Source organism: Elgaria multicarinata, chromosome 10, assembly GCF_023053635.1.
Source record: "Elgaria multicarinata webbii isolate HBS135686 ecotype San Diego chromosome 10, rElgMul1.1.pri, whole genome shotgun sequence".
Taxonomy (NCBI): domain Eukaryota; kingdom Metazoa; phylum Chordata; class Lepidosauria; order Squamata; family Anguidae; genus Elgaria; species Elgaria multicarinata.
The window spans coordinates 26,600,545-26,620,520 of NC_086180.1; the positions used below are offsets into that span (position 1 = coordinate 26,600,545).

The 19,976-nt window shown below is 42.1% G+C and overlaps 1 protein-coding gene across 1 annotated transcript in view; it reads left to right on the plus strand.

Annotated features, from left to right (window-relative positions):
- BANK1 (B cell scaffold protein with ankyrin repeats 1) overlaps positions 1-16,233 on the plus strand; it is a 220,885-nt gene extending 204,652 nt beyond the window's left edge. The window contains exons 12-17 of the mRNA XM_063135924.1: positions 3,575-3,753; positions 6,878-6,941; positions 7,721-7,750; positions 9,035-9,105; positions 13,434-13,487; positions 15,884-16,233. Of these exons, the coding sequence (XP_062991994.1) occupies positions 3,575-3,753; positions 6,878-6,941; positions 7,721-7,750; positions 9,035-9,105; positions 13,434-13,445 (356 nt within the window). The 3' untranslated portion in view covers positions 13,446-13,487; positions 15,884-16,233. The remainder of the gene's footprint in view (positions 1-3,574; positions 3,754-6,877; positions 6,942-7,720; positions 7,751-9,034; positions 9,106-13,433; positions 13,488-15,883) is intronic.
- The last annotated feature ends 3,743 nt before the right edge of the window (positions 16,234-19,976 follow it).

Here is a 19,976-nt window from a genome sequence, read left to right on the forward strand (position 1 = left end):
GGACATGGATTCAGTAGAGTCCTCCCACTCTTGTTCCCTGGAAACTGATGGACATGCGGATCGGGGACCTAGGGCTATTGGAATGCCAGAATAATAATAACTGGAGGGATCCCCTTATCCTCGGCGGTGGGGAGTGTACTCTCTTGCTGATATGGTAGCAGAGCACCCATTTGCACACCCTGAATGAAAGGGGCTGTTCATTTATTCCTTATTTATTAAGAGAATGTATGTTTCTCCCTTCAGGGTGGCTTATAAGAAGTAAAACCAATAAATTCAAACAACAATATAATCCCATAAAATAAAGACAAGTGCAAGCTAAAAAAAAATGAGGGCTCATCTTCATGGACTTGGCGGGTCGAATACCTGCCAGAATAATAATTAAAATAATAATAATAATAGTAATAGTAATAATAATAATAATAATAACAACAACAACAACAACAACAGCAACAACAACACAACAACAGTTTTGACCCGCTGATGGAAAACAGTGAGAGAGGGTGCCAGATGGATATCATATGATAAGTTGCTCTGTAATCCAGGCACTGCTACAAACAAGACCCTTTCTTGCATCCCAAACAGAAAAACTGCATTACACTAGACCATTAGTCCATCTAACCCAGTATTGTCAACACTGACTGGCAACAGCTCTCCAGGGCAGGATCTACACTACTGCTTATAACGGTTTATAAGGGTTATGAGAACTGTTCAGGTCCAGGACACATTACATAAACCGTTTTCATACCGTTTTAAAAGCGTTTTATCCTGCTTGGTGTAGATCGGTAGCAGGTCTTCAGGCAGGAGTTTTTCCTAACCCTACCTGGAGATACTAGGGATTATTATTATTATTATTATTATTATTATTATTATTATTTATTTATTTATTTATTTATTTATATAGCACCATCAATGTACATGGTGCTGTACAGATTACACAGTAAATAGCAAGACCCTGCCGCATAGGCTTACAATCTAATAAAGTTGTAGTAAACAATAAGGAGGGAAAGAGAATGCAAACAGGCACAGGGAAGTGTAAACAGGCACCGGGAAGGGTGAAGCTAACAGTATAGAGTCAGAACAAACTCAATATTTAAAAGCTATAGGGAAAAGAAAAGTTTTTAGCTGAGTTTTAAAAGCTGTGACCTTCTACCTGCAAAACATGTGCTCTACCACTGAGCTACAGTCCCTTCCCCAGCCATGCCTCAAATGGAGAAGAGCCTCCCCAGTGGATTTAGAAAGTAGGCACACTGATATGGGAGGAAGCGATCCCTTGGATTCAAATCATTTTGGGCTATGACAGTGCACTGGTTCATACTCCAGAACTGCCTGCTGTGACCATCTCCCGTCTTGCCGCATGCACGCCTGAGAGCCATGCAGCATCTTGTCTATACAGCTGTATGTGACTTGCCAATTGGGCTTGAATCTACTGGATTTATGGAGACAATCCATCACAACACAGTGCTTATCTTTCGAAAAGTGCAATATACATGCTATTCGGTTGCTGCGAGACACTATCTTGGCAATGCTGCATTTCTTGTCCTTGTTTTGTGAACCAAAGTGCCTGGCCTTCGTATCATGTGTCAGTACTTCCTCTCTTGAGTTTCATAATTAGTTAATGGCATAATGCTATCTCACAACGGAAATGCCAATGACAACTAAATTTAATGGAGAGTGAATTAATCAGGCAAATGGCCGTGAATCTGAATGCTTTGTACACCAAGAGACTTACCACCCCCACCTCCATTGCAGCTAGATATTGGCTTCTTGCTGTTCTGTGTGGGCAGCATTCATCTCATTAATCAACAAAGCATTTAATCCAGGAGCTTAAACCTTATTGAGATCCCAGCTGGGAGCCAGATTCATCCTCACTAAATTAGTACCATTTCCTGACCTCTTAGTATGGGGTGTGAGCAGAGCTGTGACAAGATGTATAAAGTCTGTTTGTAGTGTAGCTGTCCAAGGAAGAGTTAGGGTACTTGCTAAATGACCTGTAGGCTGTCTCTAAAGAGGCAGGGTGAAGCCCTGATTCCCATAAGCCACTCATTCCCATAAGCCAACCACATCACCCCTATCACTGGGCCTGTTCAGACATCACACTAAGCCGTGGTTAGGTCGCTAACCCTTTTGCAGCAAATGGTTAGAGAGCATGTCTAAACTGTGGTTATGTAGCCACCATGGTTAGGAAAGGTTTACACAACATGCTAAGCTATGGTTCACATGACATGGTAAACCAGAATATTAAACTCAAAATGTTTAACCACTGTGGCTTAGCGTGTCGTCTGAACAAGATCACTGAGACCTTTGCCATTGGGGCTTAGATATGCTCTGCATTTTAAGAGTAGACCATTATTCTCCAACCTGATGCCCTCCCAATGTTTACACCAGTGTTCCCCAGCCTGGTGCCCCTCAGGTGTGTTGGCCTGCAAGGGCAGTACTGTCTGGGGATAATGGGAGTTGTAGTCTGATACATCTGGGAAAATACCAGGTTCGGAAGGCCGATGAAGACAAATTAGAGCAGATTCAGGGAAAGCCAACAAAAATAGCAAGAGGCATGGAAAGCTGAGAAAAGGTTGAAGGGATCAGCTATGTTTAGCCCGTAAAAAAGAAGACAGGGAGTGATATGAAAGTGCTCTTTGAAGACTTGCTCTCTGCTGCTCTAGAGGAGAGATCTAGATCTAACGGGATTACATTACAGGTGGGTAGATTTTGGTTGAACCCTAAGAGAAACCTCTTGAACATCTGAGCAGTTTGACTATGGAACCTATAACCTAGAAGGATCCTAGTCGCTCTCTCTCTCTCTCTCTCTCTCTCTCTCTCTCTCACACACACACACACACACACACACACACACACAGGCATCTGCTGAGAATCCTCTAGCTCTCAATTTCCTGCATTGAGCAGAGGGTTGGATCTGATGGCCTGCAAGATGGCCCCTCCCAACTCTACAATGGATTAATTTCGTTCATATCACACCTTTCCTCCAAGGAACTCAAGGTGCCATATATGACTTCTTCCTCCCAGTTCCATCCTCACAACAACTTTGTGAAGTAGGGTAAGCTGAGAGATAGCAACTGGCCCAAACTCACATGATAGGTTTTGTTGCTATGGGCATTTGGAACTGTGTCTCTGGCCAGATCTACACCAAGCAGGATATAGCACTATGAAAGTGGTATGAAAGCGGTATATGTGATATGTGTCAATGGGCCCCAGCAGTTGTCAGTGCGCTTCAATACTGCTGTAAAGCAGTAGTGTAGATCCTACCGTTATATCCTGTTTGGTGTAGATGTGTCATGGGCGCCAACTATTGTCAGTGCACTTCAGTACCACTATAAAGCAGTAGTGTAGATCCTGCCTCTCTAGCTGTAATCTGGCATGCTAACTTTTACATTGCACTTGTCTTGATAAGCCACATCACAGTGGCTTATGAGACAGAAGAGGTGGGAGAAAGTGTGCCAAGTGTGCCGCATGGGGTTCCCATTTTTTCTATTTATGGAATCTATGTTTCTATTAAAATAGATACAGCTCAGAGCATGATTTTGCCTTTGTCTTAATTGTCGACGTTTGCTACATGTAGACAGGGCTTATAATGACAGGACCACATATACCTCTATCAAGCCAAGCATCCCAGTTGGGCAAGAAGAATTGATCCTATTGCAGGAGCAGGTGAAGAATGGGACAATTTCGATGGATGAAGCAGTAGAGAAATTCAAGCAATGGCAGAATCATAAAAGTGGATTAGAAGCCAACCAGCAGGTAAAGTTCTTCTAGCTTTGTGAGGGTGCTTGTGAGCTACCCATTCTTTCCCACAAAATTGGCTAACATTTGGGTGGCTTTTGCATTTTTCTCATCTTGAGTTGTACATTTTCAATCAAACTTGATTTGGACATGTCTGTGTGAGGGAGATGGGCAGCTGCTTTCTGTCAGGTCCATCTAGATCTACGCCTTGTGTTCAAATCATTACGATTCCATCATGGTAATGCTATGCCCCTCTTGCACATTTATACCTCGAAGGACCCACAATTATATTTCTTGTGGTATTTTGGATAATATGGAATAAAAAGCAGCTGATAACACTATGAAAGCAGTATATGGAACGTGTAACGTGCCCCAACAGTTATCTGTGCACTTTAATACCGTTATAAAGCAGTAGTGTAGATCTAGCACCAGTATTGTATTCTGAGTGGCAATGGCTCTGCGGGACCTCAGGTACAGATCTTCCTAACCACTTGCGGCTTGATCCTTTTAATTGGAGATGCCAGGGTTTGAAACTGGGGTCTTCCACATGCAAAGCATGTACCTCAACCAATTCTTTATCTGAGACCTAATCTAAACCAAGCAGGATATTGCACTATGAAAGCAGTATGAAAGTGGCATATAAAAGGCAGAAGCCACACTACTGCTTTATAGCGGAATTGAAGTGTATTGACAACTATTGGGGCTCATTGACACATACCGTACCATATACCACTTTCATACCACTATATCCTGCTTGGTCTGGCTCCTGCCTTTTATATACCGCTTTCATACTGCTTTCATAGTGCAGTATCCTGCTTGGTGTAGATTAGGCCTATGACAAATAAATAAATAAATGAGATAGCAAATTGAGCTCCTAGCATTGGTTGGTTGGTTAATATGACTCCTCAGCACCTTCCTTCATACTCCTTGTGTTTTAAAGATAATCTAAAACATGCTAAAATTGCCAATCTCCCCTTGACTACCTCCTGCACACTTCTTGAAAGTAAAAAGCTAAGCTAAAACATTACTAAGTTCCTCTAGGCATGTAGTTAAATGAAAAAACTAAAGCGGGGGTGGGGAACTAAAGTGTAAAAGTAGAAATTAAGTGGTCTAAATATAAATGTTTCTGGGTCTTAAGGGATTATTTCTGGTAGTGTGAGTGTTAGAACAGCTGCATCAGTTATTAGATCTTAAATCTACATTTTGCACCCAGTTCTAGAATCTAAAATGTAATGACACTTAAAAGTTTAATTGAATTTGGGATTAAAAGGATTAACTGGTTTTGGTTCTAAGATAGCTTCAGGTTTAGAAATGATTGGAATGTTGTGTTCTGAGCACCACAATACCAGAAGGACATCAACAGATTGGAACAGGTTCAGAGGAGGGCAACAAAGAGGATACAGGGACTTGAGGACAGGCACTATGAGGACAGGCTGAAGGAACTTGGGATGTTCAGTCTGGAGAAAAGAAGACATGTTAGCAGGATGCCACAGGGAAGATAGTCAAGAACTATTTCCCATGGTTGCAGAAATTAGAACCCAAAATAATGGGTATAAGTTACAGCTACCTAGATTCGAATTAAATATAAGGGGGAAAGTCCTGATGGCAAGATCTGTACAACAGTGGAACAGTCTACCTATGGAGGTTGTGGGTTTTCCATCTCTGGAGGTTTTTAAGAAGAGGCAGGACAGCCACCTCTCATGGGTGGTTTAATTGGTTTTCCTGCACATTGCAGAGGATTGGACTAGATGATCCTTGTGGTCCCTTCCAACTCAACAATTCTGTGATTCTATGATTCCATGTCCCATCTTCAGAAATAAGAAAAACTCCTAACTTCAGAAAATGTTCTAAGACCTAACTTTATAAAGTAAATGGTTAAAATTATTTGCAAGTTAAAGTATAAAATTTGAAATTGAAGAATCTAAAAAGGTCCATAGTGACCCAAATCTTTCAGCCCAGTGGTCCAGCAGAGACCAGAGATGAAGCAGCAAGGGAGTGAAGTGAAGAAATGAGGTTGAGCTTTTGCTCCCTGTGCTTTTTTACACTTCATCTGGCAAGAGGTGGGGGCTCCAATAAATGATGTGATGACCATCTTTCACAGTTTCAGGGTCATCTTACCTGTGTGTCAGGGGTACAGAATATAAGTCTGGTATCTTCTTAAATATGAATCTGGGGTCTTAAAGGATCTTCTTGTAGGTCTGCTCAAAACCCTCATTCAGACCATCCAACCATTCCAGATTAAATTAGCCTTCTGCAGTTGGAAATATCCTCCTCAGTCTTCCATTAGGAAAATTATTTAACCTTTTCATTGGCATACATTTTTGTGCAGCACTTCCCCACACACAACAAAGTTCACACTCTGATGTGAACAGAAGTCAGAACAGGCATTAAGGTGGAAATCAGAGAACCTCAGTGAGTTCTAGTTTTGGCAAATTGTGCATCCCTAATGAACAGTGCTTTGAACACTAGAAAACACTATATACACATTTATGATTTATGATTAATCATCGTCATCATCAAAATCAGCCAGCAGCACTTCATATCCAAGATAATATTAAACACAGATTAATATCTGTTCACACAAAATGGCTCTTTTAAACAATACATTCATCTGAGTCTCAACTTTGCCATGCTTTTTAAGTTTATGTAGGATCCTTCATTTTTCATGGGTAAACTCTACGATCCCATATGTAAGGTTTTGGGTTGTTTTTTTTTTTACTCAGGTTTCTGTAAGGCAACTGCAGTGATTAGGGAGCACAAATAAAGCTGGCAGAATAGGTTCTTCTTCCTAGTTATAAAATACTTCCTTCTGATTAAAACAGTGAGGATCAAGTCAGCTCTCTGTATGGTTGATAATAATTGCCTCTAGCCTTGGGGAGTGGGCGGCAGCAGATCATTTGAGCAGTTCATTTGCTCTTAGAGAAAACTTTCCACAAATATCAAATATTAAAATACAAGGATCCTCCTCAGAAAAAGAGGGGGGTTTCCTCCATGTCTTTTAAACATGATTTCCTGTGCTAAGAAGCTTAAGTGTGCAGAATACTAAAAAGCTCCACTCCTCCAGTGACTCATTCATTATTTTTTACAATCAACTGCAGCCATTGATTTTTGTTGCTGTTTGTGTGTTTGTTTCTTACTTAAGGAAAAAATACGCCAGCTCAGAGACTCTATTATCAGAAAAAGGCCGGAGGAGGAAAGCATGTATGGTAAATTACATTCAACTAGTATTTCTGTAGGGTGAAGAAGGGAACAGTAGAATTAAAATAAGGTCTGAACTGAAGCTTGGTGAAGCCCATGGAAAGCCTTGTGTAATTTTACAGCACCCAGACAGGTTTTGTTTTATGGTGCCCCACAGAGTGTAGGGTGTCCCATGTAGTGTGGCCTGCATGGTGATCTGGGGGGCAAAAGCCCACTAGAGAAGGTGGGTGTGGGGGCTGGATACTTGAGCCATCATGGGATGAGGGACACCCCCACGACATACTAAGGCACCATGGATGGCATTTTTGAGTGATCCGCGGTGGCTTAGCATGATGTCTGAACAGACCTATAGTGACTTCCATGTTCTCTGCTACTGCAAGAAGAAATCTGGCAGGTGGAAGGGAGCTCCGTGGCCCAGCAGAGGGGAAGGGATGCAGTTCTTCTCCTTTAAAGTGGTGGTTGCCACTTTAGAGGTGACCCACAGCATAACGTGCCTCTGTATTCCTTCCCTTCAGTTGCCAGAGTGCTTGCCAAGAGACAAGGAGAGGCTGAGCTCTGCATTTTTCAGTGCAAAAGCTAATATTCCACAAGGGTTGAACAGACATTTTCACAATTAAACTAGGACTCTGCAAAAATAAATAAATCAGTGCAACACTATAGTATAGACAAACCCATAGTAAAAAGACCTAAACTTGCAATCTAGATACGTCATGACAAATCAGGAAAGGTTCAGACAAAAGGAAAACTATTATAACAATAGTTTGGCAATTTTTCTTCTTTTTTACAGACAAAATCACCATTGTTCACCATCCAAATGGTAAGCCACATTTTAGTTTAATTTCATAAATTATACCTGCATTACAAACATCCCTTCTCCCCACACAATAATTTCCCAGGAAGTAAAAATCTACAAGACGGAAATATAATGGTATTATTTATTTTAACACTGATCCAAAAATATTTCTGCTTCACCCATCCCATGTTATTGTGTTGGTTGGGTTAAGTGAAAGGACCCACCAAAGAACCCATATGTTTTGGGAGTGCTACAAAAACATTCAGGGGATGGGAACCTACAAGGAAAGGTGGCAGGAAGCCTATGTGCACCAGTTGCTGGGGAACATGGGTGGGAAGGTGCTTTTGCACCATGTCCTGCTTGTTCATCCCTGGCTAATGGCTGGTTTGCCACTGTGTGAACAGAGTGCTAGACTAGATGGAGCCTTAGTCTGATCCAGCAGGGTGCTTCTTAAGTTCTTATGAATGGGTTTTCTTTTCTTTCTTTCTTTTTTTAAAAAAACATGTTTTCCATCACATTGAAATGACATCAGGGGTACTCGTATCTGTCATTGTTGAAGGGGGGAAGATGGCAGCCCTCATGAGAACTGCACATGCAGGAGCTATCTAGTAAATCAATCACTCTCTTAAAAACAAGAGTTTTTGCATACTTCTAAATGGGGAGAGGGAGGTGGTAAGGGGAACCATCCATGGCACAAAATTCAACAACTAGGATGCTGCCACAATGGCCCTAGAGCTGAACTTCTTATATCAGGGATCCTTACAGAGAGCCTCTTTGAAAGATATCAGTGCATGAGTAAGGATACGTGCAATGACGCATTGCTTCAAATAAGCTGGGTTCAGATAGTATAAAGCTTTAAAACTTGTTGCATCTATACTGGTGTGACCATATGGAAAGGAGGACAGGGCCCCTATATCATTAACAGTTGCATAGAAAAGGGAATTTCAGCAGGTGTCATTTGTATGTATGCAGCACCTGCTGAAATTCCCTCTTCATTGCAACAGTTAAAGCTGCAGGAGCCCTGCCCTCTTTTGTATCTGGTCACACTAGGCAGCACTCCTGCAGCTTTAACTGTTGTGATGAAGAGTGAACTTCAGTAGGTACTGCATGCATATAAATGACACCTAATGAAATTCCCATTTCTATGCAACTGTTAAAAATACAAGAGCCCTGTTCTCCTTTCCATATGGTCACCCTATGTACACTCCTTTCTTCATTGTTTTGCCTATTATAAAACAAAGCTCACAATATGAAACTGCTATGAAAGGGTTTGACACAAATATTATTAGCATTTATTTATTTATATAGTTTCTATGAAAAGAGGAAGAGACAATCTGAATGCTGAAGGTATTGTATATACCCATCCATTTTCAAAGCAGGTATGTATAAAATGTCTGTAAATTTCCTTGTTTTTTTAAAGCTTAACTTTGGAAGTACTGCTTTTGAAACATTGGCCTTCTCCAACGGTATTATTTAATTAACAGTGACATAATAAGTCTCCTTAAATCAGTTAGGAACTATTGAAAATACCATCCTGATGCCAGATCTCAAAATCTCAAAATAGGTCAATCCTACTGTCCCATCCTCTTTTTCTGATACGTTTTCGGAAGTTATCTTTTCAAATTCATTATTTAATTTCTATAAATGTAAAACTATGAAAACAATTATGAAGAATTTTCCCTTTGTATGCCCCTGCCCTTTTGAACAAAAGAGGCTGTAGCCATACTAGATTTGATCTGCACAGTCACAATATTTCTTAGGAAGTGTTTAAAGTTTAAGAAGAAGCTCTCTCAAGTTGAGTGAAGGAATGTGGTGTATAGTCTTCCAGCCTTCTATTTTGGTATAAAGCCTTTAGAAGTGAGTAGAAAAGACCCTCTTGTGTACAACGATACACATGGTGGGTTCCCCCCCACCATTTTTTTTAGGAAGCCTGCTTTTCCAGGGCCAGAGCTACACCAAGCAGGATATGACACTTTGAAAATGGTTTGAAAACTGTATATGGAGTGTGTCCTGGGCCCCAACAGTTCTCACTACTGTTATAAACCGTTTTAAAGCAGTCATGTAGATCCTGCCCAAGGCTCCCAAACAAGTAGACAGAGTTCTCTGTAAGGGTGACCATATGACCAGATTTGCCCAGATTTGTCTGGTTTTTGGGGCGACAAATCCGGGAGGAGGAGGGGAAATCCGGATTTCTCCAATCTTCCCCAGCAAAAGAGCAGCTCTAATGGGAATTAACAACAATGTTTATAACTCCATCATTTTAAAGATAAAGACATGAAACTTGCCACAATGGTAGCTATTAGATAGGGCTTTAATCATACTAAATTTGAAACAGATCTGTTCATCCATTGATTTTTTAGGAATTTTTTTAAAATTGAGGTTTTAAAATTATTAATTTTAAAACCGTCATTTTTAAAGATAAAGAGCTGAAGGTTGGCACCATGATAGCTTTTAGGTAGAGCTTTAGCCACACCAAATTTGAAACAGATCTGTTCATTCATTGATTTTTAGGAATTTTTTAAAATTTGAGGATTTAATTTTTTTAAAAAAAATGTTATTTTTAAAGATAAAGTGCTGAAAGTTGGCACCATGATAGCTCTTAAGGAGAGATTTAGCCATGCCAAGTTTGAATCTGTTCATCCATTTGGATCTGTTCATCCATTTTTTTTTAGGATTTTTTAAAAAGTTCAAAGTTTTTACATTATTGTCTTTTAAAACTGCTGAAGCCAAATCTTTCAAATTCAGGTTGTCAAACCTCCTCTTTGGGGTGTTGCACACTGAGCAGTTTCAGCCCTTGGCATTAAGGAGATCTCTAGTCTTTAGGTAAGAAGTCCTGGGCAAGCAGGGCACCTTTCCTGTTGCAGATCTGGTTTGCAGTCGGGTACCTGGAGCTCAGCAGAGGCAAGGCATCCACAAATCAAAATGTGAGAAAGGCGAGGTCAGTAAAAGCAGCCCACAGGGCAAAACAGAATGGGCCAGAGGCCTTTTTCTCAAATTTCCACATCATGGGCGATAAAGGGTCATCTTTAGAGAAAAACTCTTACGGCCAACAGTAAGGTGCCAGTCGAGAGAGAGGCTCTCTTCTTTGTGGATGCCCTGTAGCTGTGAATGTTGGAACCTGGCATATCGTTGCTTTGCTTCGCTACCACTTCTCTTCCACTTCACTTTGTACACTCGTGAGCTAGGCTCTGACTGCAATGCTGAGATGCAATGCAGAACATTTGAAGTGCATACCAGAGAAAAATAGATAGATTTGTGGCTTTGGGTGGCTGGCATATCTCTTAGAGACAGAGTTAGACTGAAGCCACAACTCAGAGATGGCTGTAGCTGAGCCCTGAGAGGCTGCTGTACCACACAGATCCTTTTTAAGACTGTCTCAGAGTCCAGTTTTGGTGCAGGCAGAGGCGGCTGGCGGTGGAGTTTTTTTTTAAAAAAACAAGAGTCACTGGATGCAACCAAGCTATAAGCTGTTGCCCTACCCCCAGCCACAGGGTACAAGTGCACAGCCTGGCTGGACCATTGGGAGACTTTGGCAGAGAGAGAGGGGTGGGGGATTATTTGAGGCTGGAAATGTTGGCATGCTGGCATAAGGCAGAGAGAGGCAACCCAGATGCACCTGTAGCTTGGCCCTGAGGCTGGCTTGCCACGCAGAGTGTTTTAAGAGTGCATCAAAGTTGTGCAGGAGGAGAGGAGGTGGAGGCGGCTGGTGGCAGAGGTTTTTAAAGTATTGGGCAAAAGGCGGAATATGATGATGATGATGATGATGATGATGATGATGATGATGATGTAAGAGTCACCAGACATGACCAAGCAATAACCTGCAATAAGCAATATCCCAAGCCACAAGTGTGCAGCCTAGCTGGACCATTGGGAGACTTTGTGGCGGGGGAGAGAGAGAGAGAGATTGTTTGAGGCTGGAGGCTTTGATTTGTCTGTAGTGACTTAGAGTGAGAGTCAACAGAGGCTGCACAGACAACCCAGAGACATCTATTGTAACTTAGCCCCGTGGTGCTGGCATGAAACGCAGGGCATTAGGAAGAGGGTCTCAGAGGTGCATGTTTGTGCAGGAAGTAGACAGGAGTTCAATGTCTGGATGTGCAAAGTGGAGCCAACACACAAGCCTTGAGAAGCTAATGTATATAAGTGAGAAGTGTGAATGGGCAAAGTAGTGTTCACTGCCACAACACCCACTCTAATGTTAGAGTAGAGAAACTTGTGACAATTATACACAAGCTTTTTTAAAAAATTGATATTTAAAAAAGCCAGCCATCCGGCCGGCCAGTAGCAAACACTGTTAACAACAGCAGCTTGCAATGAGTGAAGATACAGTCAGAAAAGATATTCGAGAGAAGGGGAGAATGTAACACACAGAGTATAGCAAAAGCTTCAAAGTACAGCAAAACCTACAAAAGTAGGAGTGAGTGAAGTTAATTTCAGATACATTGAATCTCTCACTTGTTCTTTATTTCAGTGATTTTAATATTAAGATGTTATGTAGAACAGATTTGTCTTAAATGTGTGCTGTAAAATCAGACATGTGACCAAGGCTATGTTCGGGTGGGCACGCCCCCTTGGTGCTGGACACGCCCCCTTGGGGGCTGACCATGTTGTCCTCCTTTTTGGTTTCCAAAATATGGTCACCCTATGCACATACAACTGAACAAACATGATACTTTTCATATTTGCAGTGAATATGTATAGATCATTGACCGAACCTTCTGACATTATACCCCACATGGATTCCGGAAAATGAGAGTATATAAATGATCTACAATTTAGCCTCTCTTCTTCTTCTTCTTCTTCTTCTTCTTCTTCTTCTTCTTCTTCTTCTTCTTCTTCTTGTTAATGGTCTTGCAGTCCATATCAAACAGGATTTGTGTTTTCACCACAGATTGAGGGCAATACTTTAGTAATAATGCCTTACCCTACCAGCTGCTCCAGTCCATTCTCTTCTATTAAATGCACTATGCATAGCTAAGCATCAGAGCAATTCTAGATTGTATGAACTGAATATTGCAAATAATGCTGGTTGAACCCCAGTGGGGGCTTGTGTCAATAAAGTATACCTGGTTTTAATTACATTTGCCCCATAATGTCTCCCTGGGTCCAAATTTCTTCCCCAGCTTCATCCAAAAGCCATTCAGGATAGCATTGAGTCCCTTTGAAAAATTGTTAGTTTAATGATTATGAGCACTATCCTGATTGCCTGATTGCGGATCCATAGAGCTTTGCCCCCTTGTTCACATCTTATTTCTATTCCACTTGCTCATTAGTCATCCGTTGAGACCATCATGATGGGAAGGGACATCTCTCTGTGTATCCATAAGGAGGAGGGTTACCACCTTTTTCTGGCAGTTTCCTGCATTTCACATTTCACAAATTAAGCTGGGGGTTCTAGCCGATGGAAGCTGCAAGGATCTCCAGTGGTACCAATAAATTTCACCATGGACCAAATGTCACCAGTGCCCAAGAGTTTTGTAAATGTCCCACACTCCCAAGATGAAGCGAAGTTGTTTCCAGATTGGGGGAATATGATCCATCTTGCTTCCCTATGCTATCACTTTGGCCATCTCTTTCTGGACCAGTTCATTTCTATGCACTTTTCAAAGGCATCCCCACATAGAGAGAAGTACAGTAATAAGTCACCGGGGCATGCATTATTTGCCAGTTCCTGAACAGCATTCACAAATAGCATGTGTCATTTCAGGCTCTGCTTTGAAACCCGCCAGGGAAAGAGCATGTACTTGAAGATAACAAACCGGTAAGAGTATATTTTCAGTGTGGAAATTGCATTACTCCCTATGCTAGGTTTACTCATTTTATTTAATATTTATTGGATATTTGAAATGTTTGAGGCAGTCATATCCCAATTTTTAGCAAACCGTTTTTTTTTTTTTTGTTTGTTTGTTTGTTTGTTTGTTTTTTGAGTGGGGAAATAAATTCATATTCACTAGTTTTCTTTATTTTGACTTTCTGTTGCAAGCAGTTCCAAAGCTTGTAGCAAGGTGGGAATATCAATTTGTGAAGGCCACAATCCTATGGTATTAGGAGGGTGTTCCAGGAGCCATAACATATCGCAGATCTCCTTCTCTACCCATAAAAAAAGAAGTCCATGGGCCGAGAAGGAGATCTGCTCTCATGAGCCTCCCCATTCAAGCACTGGGGCATGCTGTGGATGGACTAGGAGAAGGTTTCAATCTGCCAGATGCAAAGGCCTCCTATTCCAGTTCCCCTGATACCTCCACAGAACATGCCACAGTGCCTGTCTTTCTCAACTGCTTGGGGGAGGGTTTCCAAAGGATGGGTGCCGCTACTGAGAAGGCCCACCTTTGAGGTATTATGTGGCTCCTCTGGTGATCTTAAAGGCCAGCCAGGTATATATAAGGGAAGGCGGTCTGCTAGATATTGTGGTCCCAAGTTACTTAGGACATTGTGTGACAATAACATAACCTAGAACATGGCTTGGCAACTAATAAGCAGCCAGAGCTGTTCTTTTCACACAGATCTTATGTGAGAGTAGCTGAGTGTCCTGTATTTTCCTATAGTTCATTTTCCTTGTCCCTTCCTGGCCTGGGCACACATTGAATACAATGGGTAATCCACCAGTGTAATGATAGCACATGTCCAGTTTTTCTATGATTGCTGTGGCAGATCAGTAGCAGTTGCCATTGCCACTGTCCCCATGCAGATTGTGGTCCATTTGTTCAGTGCACCCCCTAACACACGCAAGCCCTTCTCTCTGGAAGTTTCCTTAGTACACCAATGTAGTATAATCACATGATATATTGTAGAAACTGTAGTGCTGTGTATGAAGCAGTGCACTATAATCTGATTCAATTTCGGGGAAATAGACTCAGTAAAGATTGGTTGTTGCTTCTAGACAACAAGTAGTGTGCTTCTGTTCTTTTTGTGGCTCTGTTTTCAGCCCAACAACTGGTTAAAATCTTCCTCCAAAATTTCAAAGCTATGAATATGTTTATGAAAAATGAACGAAACATTAATTAACTATCAGATCAGTACAGGATTCATTAACTGTCACTTAAAAACTGAGCCTTACACATCTTAGCCACCAATATCTTCACCTAGAGCAGAACCTGCTGGTGATATTATTAATGAGTATGACCTCCTTACCTGGGGCAACTCATTATTCCCTTCTGAAGGGATTTTACCTGCTTTTTAAATTAGCTTGTTGATGCCTCTTCTTCCCTACCACTGTATATTGTGCTAAAGGGGTGATGTTTTTAATCATAAGTTCTACTATCTCCACTTTCTTTTTTAATTATTTCTTTTCTGCATTCATTATGAAATCATGTAAACATCCCAAGATATATGAGTTGTTGGTGTGGGGGGAAATTACACACACACATACACTTTTAGAAGCTGTGTGTGTACTTCAACACTGCTGTCCTATGTCCTTCTCACAAATTTTGAGCTGCTGGTTTGTCATGCCCACTGGCCATACACCCGGGGCCAACATGCATTCTGGCCACATCTCCCAGCAGCCAACCAGTCAGCGTTATCAAGAAAGGCTGCGTGTGTGTAAGATTCCTCCACCCGCTTGGGAACCTTGTCCAACCAGAGTTCACAAATGGTAAAGGAGCCATTCATATGTTGAATTCATTTCACGCTAATCCCAAATTTGTGACTGCTGGAAGGGCCAAAGCACACTCGTTTATTGCACGCTCGTTACTGGGCAGTCACAGATTTTTGCAGGTCCCTCTCATGAAACTGTCTGCCTCCCACACTCCTCCCGCCCCTTCTGGCCTTCTTCATGTGACAAAGAAACACCCCAGTAAATCCGACTTCTTTTTTGAGACAGAAGTTCTCCTGCTGTGTGCAGGAGAAGCAATGCGATCAAAACAGCCCACTGAATGGGCGATATGTGTTGTTTACATCCTCTTTCCTCTCTTTGAGAATGAGGAAGTAATGAGGGACAGACGCGCAGGTGGAGGAGCGACAGTAAGGAAACACGACTTTCCAATGTGATGACGCTTGAAGAGCCCTTATGGCTTTTATTCACCTATTCAAGCCCTCGAAACTGAAAAGCAAAAGACATCGGATTGATATCTCTGACATTCAACAAATCTTTCATTTTATCTCCATATACTCCTGCTAAAAGCTTGTCCAGTCATATATCTCTTTCATTGTTCCCTGCAGTGCAGCTTTTGTACTTGTTGTATATCCTTTCCTGCTTACCACACCATCCGCCAATCAGTCTACATCACACGGGAGGATTCCAGTTTCAGCAAACTCAGTTGGACCAAGTTGAGCCATGAAGACCACATAAGCAAGTGTCCTGTTCAAATGGGCCCTCCTTTACAAACACTCCTCTTTCCTTTGTTTCAGTGGACTTTAAAAACAAGTTAATGGGCAAAAAAAGAAAAAATGCTGTTCGTGTTCAGGTTTTACTTTGACAATTACTCATAAGCTGTTGGAGAATTGTCCAAGTTGATCTAATTATCATGGTTAGAAGATGCATATGTTGTCAGCCAAATCAGCTCCCTGTGAGTAGCCACGCGTACAGACAATAGAAACACTCCACTGGTAGTTTGAAAGAAAACTTTACTTAGCAACATTTAACTTCTATCCTACGATAGGATGGCTTGGTTCCCCCATCGTGATCAGCACACCATGCAGGTGGGTAAAACAGCAAATAGAAGAATAGGAAGAAGGAGGGAGGAGACAGGAAGTCGCAAGTCAAGCATTGAAGCAATCCCCTCCCACCCTGTAGATGTATGTTAACCCTTTAGCCTCAGGTTCAGTGACCTGTAGCCTGAGTTCTGCTAACAGCATATCCATTTCATATGACTGCTCTTGCCCAGGTCATATCTCACCAGCCTAATCTGTACATTAAAGTGACATTACTGTCGTTTGTCTAGCCATTCAAACATGCACACTGCAACACTGTTTATGTTTTAAAGCAAGACAAATAAGTTCTATATGAATAAAAATTAACAGCCCTGAGAATGACCACAAGAGTTTGTTATTGTTCTTATTATGTCATGTATATTGTTCAGTGATTTTGTGAAGACATAGATATGAAGCTGCCCTGATTTTACAAAGAAGGAGGATGCAAATATTTCAAGTAAATATGAAAGAAGCTGAATTAGGGATCATTTATTCTATTGAAAAGCCACCATAATCATTCCATCTAGTTCCGGTTTTCAGGGGGTGAGAGCAGTTGCTTATGTAGCCAAAACAGCAACAGCACCTACATGCGAGAAGAAACTATCAGCATACTTCAGGGGAACGATGGGGTGTTGGCAGAAATGCATGAATTATTTTTAAAAAACAAAGCAAGTGGATCTCAAAGCCCAAACTATAGGGGAATTCAGACAGCCACTTTGTGTGGTCACCTGCAAACCAGAGAAGAGGAAAAGAAGCACACTTCTGCCAACCCCTGCCCCCAAATCCCTCTCCTCTCCCCACCCCTCTATGGGCCAGTACCCCGTCTCAAGCTCTCCCTTCTCAAGCTATGCTGGGCAACCTCCTGTTTTAGGGGTGCTTTTGAAATTGCAGATTGGGTTGGCTAATAGCTTACTTGGGCCTAATCTACACCAAGCAGGATATAGCAGTATGAAAGCAGCATGAAAGTGGTATATCAAAGGCAGGAGCCACACCAAGCAGGATATAACACTATGAAAGCGGTATGAAAGCAGTATATGGTATGTGCCAATGGGCCCCAACAGTTGTCAGTGCACTTCAATACCGCTGTAAAGCAGCAGTGTGGCTCCTGCCTTTTATATACTGCTTTCATACCACTTTCATAGTGCAAAATCCTGCTTGGTGTAGATTAGGCCTTGGTATGTGCCTCCAGAGTTCTTCCTTCTCAGGCAGCCCAGAAAGACCCCTGGGGGCATGGACTGGGTCAGCTGTCTTGATTGGCACCTTCCAGGTGTCTGGTTCCCTTCTCAGGTGGGAGGCAGCCCAACATTGGGGCAGCCTCCCACCTATGGAGTGACATCAAAGAGAGCTTGAAGGTGCAGAGTGGGTCGGCTGTTAGTTGGCCACCCCAAACCTTCAAGGTTTTCCCTTCTCATGCAGGCAGCGTTTTCCACTCAGGGCAGCCTCCCCGCCTGAGAAGAAGGAGCTTTGAAGTTTCTCTTCCCACACACACATAAGCATTATTTTGTTGCCCACTCATTTATTTAAAATTGTAATTTGTGGCACATTACAGGAATATCTCCCATTCAACAAGAGGAATGATTATGTTCTAATTTTAGTGAATTCCCCCCCTAAGAACCATCCAACTGTATCTTTGTACACTGCATTTGCATGTAAATCAGCACTAATTATCGACACCTATTAGCATGATTACAAAATACAATGTTTACACACCGCATTTGGTTTTCTGTGTTTGTTTAATATGATTCCCAGGATAAATGATAAACAAAGTGATACATTCTACAGGTGCAGACCCAATTCTAAGCATATTTACTCAATAGTAAGTCCTGCTATGTTCAGTTCCCAGGTAAGGATGCATAAGATTCCAGCCTTGGTTACACACACGGGTCACAAGAAAACCCCATGAAGGTCAGAAGTTGGTATATTACCTAAGCAAAAATTAACTCTGCTAAAGCGCCCAACTTGTATCAATTTCACAGAGCCATTGTCAATTCACATTGCTTGAAACTTTATACAACGGACACAGCATTAGTGGAATCAGTGCGCAGCCCAAAGTTCAACAAATACATTACATTAATGTCAACTTTCAGCATCCAATACCTCAGTTTTGAATGTCACTCTTTTCCCTTATGACATCTGTAACTTTTTCTGTGTATTCTATATGGCTGGACTGGCAATTTGCTCCAATCAAATGGATGCTACCAACTCTGCCTTGAGAACCACTAGTAGGTGGGATATAAATCTTAAAATAATCACAGCCTAGTCATAAATGTGTTGATTTAGAATGAGGTCAGTGAGAATTCCTTCCTGATATACTGTATATCTTCAACATGGCAACCTTAATCAATTTACAGTGCAATCCCATACATGGGTACCCAGAATAGAGTGGTCCTGTGTCTTATTTTACAGTGTCCTATTTGAAAAGCTGTCAGTGACAGTCCTCTATCAGGAGACATCCTCTGTTTGAAGGGCTATCCAGGACAGGTAAAAGTCTGTTTAAATATAGAGAACCATAACAAGGGAGCGTGGGAGGCTTGAAGTTACCCATCAAGAGTTCTGTAAAGATGGCTGGGACAATTTCTACATTGGTGAGCTCTGGTGGGTTAACCCAGTAGCAGTGGTTAATAACAACTGGGAGCTGATTATTTCAATGCTCTGCTGTAGTGTAACTCCAGTGCACTGTGGGGAGTTCAAATGTCTCCCAGGGGTTGTCTTCACGGTACCAGGTTGGCAATGTATCCCTCTGAAACCCTGCACTTTCCTTCTCCCGGACTGGCACCAGGTAATCCCAACACCGAGGAGGAAGCGTGGGATTTCTGGGCACCCGTCCAGGTACCAGAGCTGCCCCCCACCCTCTTCCTGATAGAAGGCAAGAAATCGCTGGTCACCTTCCACCAGGCACCACCCCCAGATTGACCCTGGATTGGCCCCAGAGCGATGTCAGATGATGGATGTGCCATACTGACGTTGGTCTGCTTGAAAAAAATGGGGTAAATCCCTGACTTTTTCAATCTGCAGCTTTGTGGGAAAGCTCCATGGTGGCTGTGAGGCTGTGCCTGCATTGTCTAACTGATGCAGCACAGATCCACAACCCCTACAGGGCTTTCCCCACGTATAGACAGCCCCCAAGACTCAGTGAAATAGTGCTGATTGGAGTGCCAGGGAAAACTAAAGTTAAAAGGGAGGCCTGAGGGGGCAATCAGTGGTATACCTGCTTGGAGCTACCTGTTGGAACCACATGCTGATGTGAGGTTTGAATGCAAAGCCCAAACCCTACTGGGCCATTGCAGTGTGTTATTTCTTAACAGCCTTCCCCAACCTGGGGCACTCCAGGTATTTGGGACTACACCTCCCAGGATACTTTATTTTGGGCTATGCTGGATGGGGTTCATAGGAGTTGAATTCCAGGGCACCAGGTTGGAGAAAGATGCCCCAATACCAGGAGATATCCCTAATTATGATAGCATAGGTTGTCTCTAGCCTCTGTGAAAAAGCACCTTTCAAATACAGGATGACAGATAATCCAGCCAGATAAACTAAGATTGTAATCTATAACAGGTAGTAATTTAAAAGCAATTTTACAACTGCATAGCTGACTGAACCGTTAGCCAAAAGGAATTTATTC